The following is a 10,977-nucleotide window of genomic DNA, read 5'->3' on the forward strand; positions in this document are numbered from 1 at the left end:
GTTTGGCACAGACAAAACCACACGTGGAGAGGTCGCAGTTTTGCCTGATACTTTACCTCCAAATCCTGGAAGTTACTTTTTAAAACCTGCAACGCACGGCTCATTTAGAAAGAATCTGCACCAAGCGGAGGCCACCAACAACCCTTATCCTGTTTCATCACACGCATCAACAGAACATCACCGTGCCCTGGATGCACTCAGAAACCGTAAGTAGAAAGGGTTCCTCTGCCCAACCAAGTATTTCTGTCTTCTGTCATACAGGTGCGTTATCGCTTAATACTTGTGGATGTAATAGTATGTTCCTGTAAAACTGGCACTTAACACTCGAGATGTGTTTTGGAAGCATAACCCCATGGCCCCATTAAACTAATTTTGATTCCTGTGGTGGGATCCCTTAGTGTAACAGACTGTGCTAGGGTTTCTTTTTGTGATCACCTGTAGCTGTTCAGACACTGTAGGGCTGTGTAGCTTTTCTTCTCGCTAACTGAAAATTTAAGACTGCCTCCATCCTTTAGGGGTTAGTCTTCATGTTGTAGGTACTGAGTGGAATCTAAGTTTGCTTGGGAGTAGTTTCCCTTGTGTCTGAGTCATAATAGGCTTTTAGTGTTTGTTTTTGCAATTTATCATTTTATTCCCATGACAGGATGTTTTTTGTACCCTTTTTGACAATGGCTGTTTTAACATTTCTGTAGTGTTTAGCTGTAATTTTCTTGTTTCTCATTGACTGTACCCACACAATATATATATATATATATATATATATATATATATATATATATTAGTATATATATATATATATATATATTAGTATATATTAGTATAAGTATGCCTTATATACCCCAGTATACCCCCAGATATGTCACTCTGTCCTCCCTAGGTATGCGGTATACCTTCTGATATGCCATAGTGCACTCGTAGATTTGCAGACTTGTTCACAGACACAATACTTTTATAAATAAATACAGGGTTAATCTTCACTGCCCCCAGGATTTAGATTTGCACCCCTTTACCTCTAACTGCACCTTAAGTTAACTTTATTAAATTAATTAAATGAACCCTCAGTCCTCAGCATTTAATTAATCCTGAAGAGAAGACCCCATCAACCACAACTGCCCCTAAATTAACCCTAAAGACCCCATCAACTACAACTGCCCCTAAATTAACCTAAACACCCCATTAACTATAACTGCCCCTTAATTAACCCTAAACACCCCATTAACTATAACTGCCCCTAAATTAACCCCCACCTCCCCTAACTTTCAGCAGCCCAAATATTCATTTTATACTCAGATGAGTTCTGAGCCATGTGGATGCTACAGGAAATGGGGCGGGGCCAATTGGCAGTTTGGTCCCTCCCCCTTTCTTTCTCCCTGTCCTTCCCCCTTTCTTTCTCCCTGTCCCTCCCCCTTTCTTTCTCCCTGCAGTCACTGCCGATTGGCCCCGCCCCTTTCTTTCTCCCTGTACTTCCTTGCAGCAGTGACTGCAGGGAGGGACTAGTAAGTAGTAACTGCTGTGAGTCAGACTGAAACGGATTATAAAACGAGGTATTTTTCAAAGCATTTGCTCTGAAAAAACCCTCATTTTATAATCAATAAAAATCGATTCAACTAATCGATAATGAAATTCGTTGGCAACGATTTTCATTATCAATTATTATCGATTAGTTGTTGCAGCCCTACACACATGCTAAGATTTGTACTCCCGGCATACCTTCTGCCCACAAAAAGCATATAACAGAATGCTGTTCCTCTTTGGTCCAATTCATACGTTTCTCGGCCATCTTCACCCCAAAGTGAAAAACGCTACTAAACTGCAAGGGCAGCTGGCTTGCCAGACAGAACTGCTAAGACACGACCAATTACTACTCTTCCCGCTTTTACCGTTTCCAATGAAAATATAACAGTGCGGGGAAATAAGCCCTTCTTCAATAAACAATATATAACCTGTGTGGGTACAGTAAATGAGAGAAGAAAATTACAACTAAACATGAGCACAGCGTAAATCTTAAAACATCCATTGTCACGAAGGGTACAAAAAATAAAATACAGCTCTGTCCTTAAGGGGTTTAAGGGTTACTAAGAAACAACACCTCCTGAGTACACTGATAACCACCCATTAGTTTGTCTGGTTGTTTTGGGACATGTGCATTTTATCCTGCGCCCTTGTCCTATTTCTGACATCTTTGAACCCTGCCTATTCAATTTACTCCCATCAAACTCCCATTAAAAATAGACACTTCAGGGTATTTCAAATGGTGGCATTTTAACACTTTCCAATCACTGATTCTACAGTGATAGTCAAAGTTTATGGTATTACTTTATTTACAATAAAAAATACTACCACAAACTTGTGGCAAAGGCTGGTGGTACGTGGAAAGAGTTTAAGTACCACCATTTGAATCAAGGCATTTTAGCAACACTGTTGGATTACTTCCTACTTTCCAGTAGTAGGGCACCTCCATGTTTGAAAGATTTGCAGTCTTTAATTAGTGTGAATTTCATTACTCCCTATTTTTTCATGTCCCTGAATGCTCCAATATTGCAGCAACAACTTTTGAGGTTTCTTGTATAAACCCCATGAGGTGCCAGGTACTTCTTCTGTATGATTTTCTGTGAAATGCCTAGCACTTGTCATCAAGGGGTTAAAGGATAGGCGTTCACTCTTGGAGTAAATAAAAGGGTGTTAAAAGCTTACAAAGCAACAGACATTTACTACTACTTTTAGCATATTCTTGTCCTTGGAGACATTGAATTACAAAACATAGCCTTCAGAACGGGGCCGGCCGAAGACTTAACGCCGCCTGGGGCGAAGTTTAAAATGCCGCCCCCAAGGGGGGCGGCATTTTAAACTTCGCTGACGCCATTATTCCCCCCCGGTACTTACCTTTAAAGAGTCCTGCCGGCGAGTCTCCCTGCTCTGCCACGGTGCCGGTTTGTAATGCTGAGCGCCGGAAATTGACGCCACTTCCGGCGCTCATCATTACAAGCCGTCACCGAGACTGAACAGGGAGACTCGCCGCAGAGGAGAGAGAGAGGCGCCGAGCGGGTAAGCGAAAACTACTCGGCGCCCCTCTCTCTCTCCTCCGCTTCAAAACAAAAAAAAAAAAACGCTTGGGGCGGCAAAGTGCCGCCCCTTCTAAAGTGCCGCCTGGGGCAATTGCCCCAGTCGGCTCCATTGTAGGGCCGGCCCTGCTTCAGAAGCCCCAATGAAAAATCAATGTATGAATATGTGTAAGATACTGCTTTGCTTGTTGGTTAGACTTCCATTTGTTTCTTTTGCAGTTAGATTACTGAAACAGTTGCTGGTGCAGCAGCTGATGCTCCTTCAAAAGGAAGAAGCTGAAAACTTCCACTGCTTTTGCAGTAGAAAGTTGAGGGACCAGCCACTACAGAGTGAGACCATGCAGCATTTATCAAGCCAGAATTACCAACAAGGGGGAAGCAGAGTTCATTATTTAAGTGACGCGGCACCCCTGCAGCAGCCAGATGTAGACATACAATGTGAATTGAGTAGCACAGGGTTATTTGGGCCAGTCAAAGATGATGGAGGCGAAGAGTTCTTTGATGCTCTGGAACCCAATAAAGAAGGGGATAAGAGAAAAGAAAAACACACAGAAGGAACACAATTACAAAATTCAGGTGAGTGGGTAATCTAAACTTGAAATGCCTACACTGATGTTTGTGTTCTAAACATAATCCAGTGCTTACTTTGATTGCAGGAAAATACCTTATCCTGGATGATTATGAGGGGGTTCAGGAGAGCTCAACAGATGACGAATTTACCATTTCTGACTTCCACACGCAGTGCCGTTTTCCTGACGATCTACCATCTTCACATGGTGCAGACAGGCTAGAGTCACAACTTAATGAACACCTTTGGCCTGTGTGGTCTTCTGAGGTGTTTAGCCAGATGCTCGGTTACATCTCAAAAATTGAGTCAGATCTCCATCATTTGAGGGTGAGCTACATAACTACAAAACTATATCTTTTTTTCCCTTTCTTTGATATACACCCTATGTATCAATCTACCACACACTTGCTATGATCACTATGCATATAGCACACTTAATTTTATCCTATTCTCCTAATGCTCAGATCCATTGTCTGTTAAGTCACCAGCTCCTTTTCTCTGAAATGAAGAAAAAGCCTTTTCTAAATGTCTGTCTGCATGCATCGCACAGATGTCGGGGGATCGGGATCTTAGTCTTGTAGTCAGACCTCTATTTGAGGTCTGATTAGAAGACTATCTCGAATATAAGATGAGGGATATTTTTCAGAGCATTTGCTCTAAAAAAAAAAAAAAAAAAAAAAAATTTAAAACACCCTTGTCTTATAATCGAGCAAATATGGCACACGCGGTTACAATGAAACTGCGTAAAGATATTGATTCATTCGTGCTTCTTATAACAGGGCAAGGCCATGGCTGGTTCTGCGTTTTAAGTACTGTGCAGTATACATTTACACATAGTCTTGGTCACGGAAACCTGTAATATCAAAGCACATCCTGAGGTGATATGTTCAGGTTACGGTGACAGAGTTTAAGGCCATCCTTTTACTTTAGTATTATTTATTGGGAAGCCAAACAAACCCAATGTTGAAATCACTTGACATCCTGGAAGAAGTCATTTGGTAAAAATACAGATTTGATGTTATGTATATTCAAGAGGCAGCCTTGTCATAACCATGCTAAGAAGTATAGAACCTTCTTAAAAAGTAGACTTTAAATAAACCATCTACTATTATGATTAGGGCTGAAACAACTAATCGATAAAATCGATAATGATCGATAATGAAAATCGTTGTCAGCGATTTTCATTATCGATTAGTCGAATCGATTTTTATCGAATCGATTTTTATCGATTTTATCCTTATATAATCCGGCCTCAAACAGAGATCGGATTATAACACTAGAATCCAGATCCCCCGCAACGCTGCAGGGTACCTGGTTTCCACTCACTGTTGGCCGGTCTCTCAGTTCCGTCTCCCTCCCCCCTCCCATACACTGCTCTGCCTCTCTCCCGACTCTCTGGGATTTTATGAGCCTCCGTTGCTGACAGGCACTTTCACTGCAGCTTCATAGAAGCCTCAGCGTAAGTGAAGGTGAGTAACGGAGGCTGTCTGTGCGCATCGTGCAGACCCCCACTGGCTGACAGAGAATCAAGGTCTCCTGCAGAGGATCATCCTCTCTGTCAGCCGGTGGGGGTCTGCATCGCACAGACAGCCTCCGTTACTGCCCTTCACTTACGCTGAGGCTTCTATGAAGCTGCAGTGAAAGTGCCTGTCAGCAACGGAGGTTCACAAAATACCAGGGAGTCGGGAGAGAGGCAGAGTGGTGTACGGGAGGGGGGAGGAGTCAGAGGGGTGTATGGGAGCCACCCTCCCATACACCACTCTGGCTCCTCCCCCTCCCATACGCCACTCTGCCTCTCTACCCGGCTCCCTTGTGTCTTGTGAACCTCCGTTGCTGACAGCAGAGAAGGCAGAGTGGAGTATGGGAGGGGGGAGGAGGCAGAGTGGAGTATGGAAGGGGGAGGAGGCAGAGTGGTGTATGGGAGGGGGAGGAGCCAGAGTGGTGTATGGGAGGGGGGAGGAGGCAAAGTGGTGTATGGGAGGGGGGGAGGCAGAAGGGAGTATGGGAGAGGGGAGGAGGCAGAGTGGTGTATGGGGGGTATAATGAATTTCAGAGTGGCATATCTGGGGGAGGCAGTGTGTGAATCAGGGAGAATTTCAGGGTGGTGCAGGGCATTTATGGGGAGCGGAGTGGCATATCATGGTGCACAGTGGCATATAGGGAGGTATAAGGCATAAATAGGGGCGAGTGGCATATTGGAAGATATAAGGCATATCAGGGGGGCATAAGACATATCTGGGGGTAAAAGGTATATCGGGGGCTCAGTTGGATATCACTGGCATATAAGGAGTATAAGGCATATCAGGGGCACAGTGGAATCTCTGGCATATAAGAGGTATAAGCCATATATGGGGCAGAGTGGCAATCTGGGGGTCAGATGTGCTTAATTGGGGGCAGTTTGGTAAATAAAAGAAAATATAAACAAGGCTTTTTTCTCAGTTTTTATTAAATATGAAAAATAGTTAACATATGAATTAATATTTACCAATAACTTTGTACATTGTGTTTGGGTTCTTGTAGCTTTTATTATGTCAGTAAAATAAGGTGAATAGCGAGAGGCCATTGCAATAAAGAGATGAAAGTGTAAATTGTACGTTTTTTATTACATTTTAAATTAAAAAAATAGCATTTTTTATCCGATTAATCGAAAAAATAATCGGCCAACTAATCGATTATTAAAATAATCGTTAGTTGCAGCCCTAATTATGATATGTTAAACACACACCATTGGGTTCACATGCACGTTTCTCTCTGTGCTTCAATGCAACATGTCCCAATTTATTGTTTTTCTGGTGCTACACCTTGGCTCCCCTCGGTAGCACATTGCATTTTCACTGCAGTTTTGTGAATCATGCACATCTCCTGGTCAGAGTCAAGCATTTTTACTTTAGTGTATACTACTTGTCATTGTGACAAAATGTCTATTTTTGTGTGGGACACATTTGGCCCTTTAAACCTTCTCCAGGACACCTCTGCACTCCTCATTCTCTTGATGAGAGCCTCCACACATCGGCTAGTAAATCTTCCTTTGTTCGCTGACAGAGCGTTCATTTGATTACCAATATTATTTGCAAATCTGCGGCCCTCAATAATTTTGTGTAGATCCACACTGGCCCTTACCCCAGTTGGGTTTGACACCCCTGCTTCGGTTGTTTCTTTGTGCGGCACCAGTTGCCTTCAGTAGGTATGTGTTTATGAAATAGCACAAGTCAATAAAAACATGTATTCATTAGAAATTATAGTTTCATTAATTGCTCCGTTGAGTTAGTGCATCTGTCCTGTTAGATCTTAAAACATATGTCACTTATAACATATATATGAATCAACTCTACGGTAGTGATATATTACAAGGTTAATATTGATTCTGTATTAATATTTGTAAAATGAAAAATATGGATACAAGCCTTGAGAGCCTATATTTCATATGGGCATGTTTTTAACTTTGATGTCTTGCAGGGACTTGAAGGACGTTACAGTGCTCTACATGACAGACTCACTGTTAAAGACCTATCTGAAGGAGGAGATTCAGGTATGTTTTACGCATTTTTGGCGTTCGGTCTCTTGGGTCTTCCTGGACAAGTCATTATGTTGACAGGTCAATTATCTAATGATGGCATACAGAAAGCTTAATGTAAGGGTGCTTCCTACAACATGTACCAAATAAACAAGCCACATGTCTTTTTGTAAAGTCCCAATTGGATAACAACTCGTATTGACCTATACAACATTTCCTTTTTTACTAAAAAGACAAATGTGTTGGAAAAAAAAACACGGTAAGCAGGGCTACCCCTGTACTGCAAATTGCAGACTAGCCGTGCTACCTAAAGAAAATGATCCAATCTCTATGAGCAGGAAATTATGCATTTGAAAAAATGTATTTAATGCCTAGATTTTTTCTTTCACATAAAATGTCTAAATCTACCTATAACAAAACTACCAAAATTGGCCTGGTCTACCAGAGGGCACTACGTTCCACGTATCTAGCTGAGCAATTAACTCTTAAGGTTAAAAAGGACGAGCATTTTTTTTTTTTTAATTGGTTTAATCAACCAATAACCACATTTGTTATTCTAAATAGCTGACTCCAAAAATGTTTCTAACAGAGCTAATATATCAGACAAAAGAGGAGTTGGGGTATCTTGAATCAGTTAATCTATATATGTCGCATGGAAGAATTTCTAAACATAACCCTTTTTGTGTCTTTGTTGTATAGATATTGCAGTGCTACATACAGATAAAGGTTAAATCAATCTACGCCCTGTTTTGTGGAATCGAAGCTGTTTGGAGGAATGTACTTGCGCACCTCCCAACGTGGATATCTTCAGCCCGCGGCAACACGATACAGCTTACTACCCAGCACAGGATTCACACCAAATGTTCAGATGTGTGTGTATAGGATATAAAACATATGTAGCCTTGTAAGAGGTGAAAAAAGAATTAGAAATGTATTTATTTGATGCAAGGCATGTTTTATTGTATTTGTTTTATTGTTGCAAACACTGTTCTAATCTCTTCCTAGTTTAGGTGGGCCATGCTAACAGTAACTCTTTTCCTACAAGGATTTGACTGAAACAAGCGCATATACTCAGGCTAGGTTTTGCAGAGGTGGTTGATCATGTTTGTCCTTTTGGATTTTGCTCTTGTTGTACGGGTAGGTCAGTTTTCGATAAGCATGTTTTTGCCAGTCAACAAGATTATATGTACATGCTTATCCTTTAGCACACAGGGAAAAATTCCTGATAACAGTGGGGAGCAATCCAGGCACTGCAGCTTTCTAGTTTGCACCAGAAATTAATCTTAGGCCAGTAAAATAGTTGTGTGATTGCTCAACTCTGTTTGCTTTGACAGTGCCATGATTTAGGCAATAGTTTGTACCTCTTTCCACGCAACATACGATATTTCGGCTGGCAAGAAATCTAAAGGCAATTTATCACACCTGCTGTTCCGCATCTACCAGCTAATATCTTGTTCAACACTGCCACCACCCTCTGTACTACTGACTGTTATGCTACTACCAGACTGTTTGCAGGAATGCAGCTGCAGCGCCAGCAGTCTCAAATGTTTCTGCTTAAAAAGTTATTTGGGGACCAGAAAATGTCTATTTGCTCCATTTTTTTCATAGCACAAAACAAATTATGTGCCATTTAGTGAACTTTTATAGTTTTTCTGTCTGAAGCCTTCTTGCAAATTGAGTGTGGTGTTGTCAGCCAGAGAGCTGCTGCATGTTTGGTGCCCATGCAAAAAGCAGCATTGCAGGCTAACAGATTATGCGAAGCTACAATCATGTGTTAGTGTCTGTGATGGTTTAGTTATGATGCTTTTGCACCAGTTAATGTAAAACATAAGTTTCAAACATACTCATACAGAGATGCTGCCAAGTCCTCCAGCTCTCATTGTGCAAATTACTAACAGCCAATATCATGTTTAGCTATCTTAATCAATACACTAGTAAATTAACATTGTATACACACACTACTTTAGCTAGCACAAAAGATGGAGCTCTGGGTTCTGTAGCCAATTAGATGCTGACGTAGCTGGACTAGAATGATTGGAGAATGGACTAGCACAAGTCTTTGCACTCATGGGACCGGTGATCCGCAGCTTACTTAGCTGTGTTTTCACATTAAAGGGAGATTTATGCATCCTGATTATTTTTTAATATTTAAAAACAAAATTCACAATATTCACTGTGTACATCAGTAATGTATTGTTAACAACAGCAGCTAAAACCAAGATTTGTGAGTATTCTTTGCAAGAAAATTCTTAACATTTATATCCTGGATTTTTATAATAATGGATGGTTGTCTAAATGATAAAATTGTCCAGATGTATGTATGTATGTGACATAGCTTTCTATGCATTATAGCCTAAAAGGTTGTATGTATCTGTAATAAAATATCTCTCATTTAAAGATATTTTTGGGGAGGTTGGGGGAGTAATATTATGATATTAAATAAGCTTACACAATCTCTAGTTCTTTTGATTCATTCCCTTGAAATATACATCTACTTTAATGAAAAATGTGTGATTTTATATTTTGCTAATGTGGTAAAGTGTATGGGAGAGTGGTTGATGGGATGTATATCTCACCTGGTTACCTCAGCCAGGCATGGTAGCAAACCCAGGTGCTCTCAGGTGAGGCTTCCTAAGCTCGTTACTGGGGAGGAAGCCTTATAAGAGAGGGCTGTTAGGTTTGCAGGGAAAGGGAGAACCTGAATGAAGGAGCAGCTACAGCCAGCGCTGCAGCCCACCAGGTATGAAGCGTTACCCCATACAAAACTGGTTACTTTGCTTTGCGTCAGACCTTAGGCTGCTAGAGAGGTATCCTGCTGTTTAGTTAGAGCCGGACAGGCTTATAGTTTGTTTTGTTTACAAGGTGCTCTGTGACTACAACATCTAAATAAACACGCTTTTACGTTGGAAACCTGTTTGAAACTGTCTTTGCCGCCCCATGCGTGAGCTGTCCCCTACAATTGGTGGAGAATGCGGGCACAGTGGTGCTAGGAGCAACGGCAGGACAAAACACAGCATCTGAATTTTGTGGACATTTAAAGGGCCGGAAGCATATGTCCGGAGTGAAGGCTGCAGCACTGTAAGGCCCATCCGGCACAATGGAGGAAGTGATAAAGCAGCTGATACAGGCTAACCTGAGACATGAGCAGGCCTTGGAACAGCAACGGAAGTTTCATGCAGAGGCTTTTCACGCCCAGCAACATGCGCAACAGCAGACTATGGCCCAACAACAGGAAACGAATCGCCTGTTAATGGAGCAGATTGCTGCGCTCAGAGAGACTGTGGTGGCTCAGCCCCAACAAGTGGAGGCAAGCCCCCTTGAGACTGTTAACGTGAGGAGGGCCGTTCAGCGGGGCTTACAAAAAATGACACCCGACGACGACGTTGAGGCATACCTCACCGTATTTGAGAGAGTGGCGGAGAGAGAGAGACTGCCAGTTGCAGAGTGGGCAGAAGTGATTGCACCCTTCCTGACTGGTGAACCGCAAAAGGCCTACTATGACCTCGGGGAGCAGGATGTCCGGGACTTTACAAAACTAAAAATGGAGATCCTTGCTCGCCTGGGTGTTACGCCCGCTGTTCGGGCCAAGAGAGTCCACTGTTGGAAATACACCATGGACAAGCCTGCCAGGTCCCAGATGTATGATCTGATTCATCTTGTACGCAAGTGGCTGGAACCAGAATCCACTACTCCAGCCCAGATTGTGGAAAAGGTGGTAGTGGACCACTACCTCCGCGCCCTCCCGGCGGAGCTACAACGGTGGGTTGGGCATGGAGACCCCAGAACTGCTGAGCAGCTTGTCAACATGGTGGAAAGGTTCATAGCAACCGAGG

At 42.3% G+C, this 10,977-nt stretch overlaps 1 protein-coding gene across 1 annotated transcript in view; it reads left to right on the forward strand.

Annotated features, from left to right (window-relative positions):
- The window catches only part of ARHGEF12 (Rho guanine nucleotide exchange factor 12), an 81,280-nt gene extending 71,683 nt beyond the window's left edge, over positions 1–9,597 (forward strand). Inside the window, exons 34-38 of the mRNA XM_053451503.1 lie at positions 12–206; positions 3,282–3,638; positions 3,719–3,957; positions 7,087–7,159; positions 7,844–9,597. Of these exons, the coding sequence (XP_053307478.1) occupies positions 12–206; positions 3,282–3,638; positions 3,719–3,957; positions 7,087–7,159; positions 7,844–7,875 (896 nt within the window). The 3' untranslated portion in view covers positions 7,876–9,597. The remainder of the gene's footprint in view (positions 1–11; positions 207–3,281; positions 3,639–3,718; positions 3,958–7,086; positions 7,160–7,843) is intronic.
- Positions 9,598–10,977: the final 1,380 nt, after the last annotated feature.

Source organism: Spea bombifrons, chromosome 12 (assembly GCF_027358695.1).
Source record: "Spea bombifrons isolate aSpeBom1 chromosome 12, aSpeBom1.2.pri, whole genome shotgun sequence".
Classification (NCBI taxonomy): Eukaryota; Metazoa; Chordata; class Amphibia; order Anura; family Pelobatidae; genus Spea; species Spea bombifrons.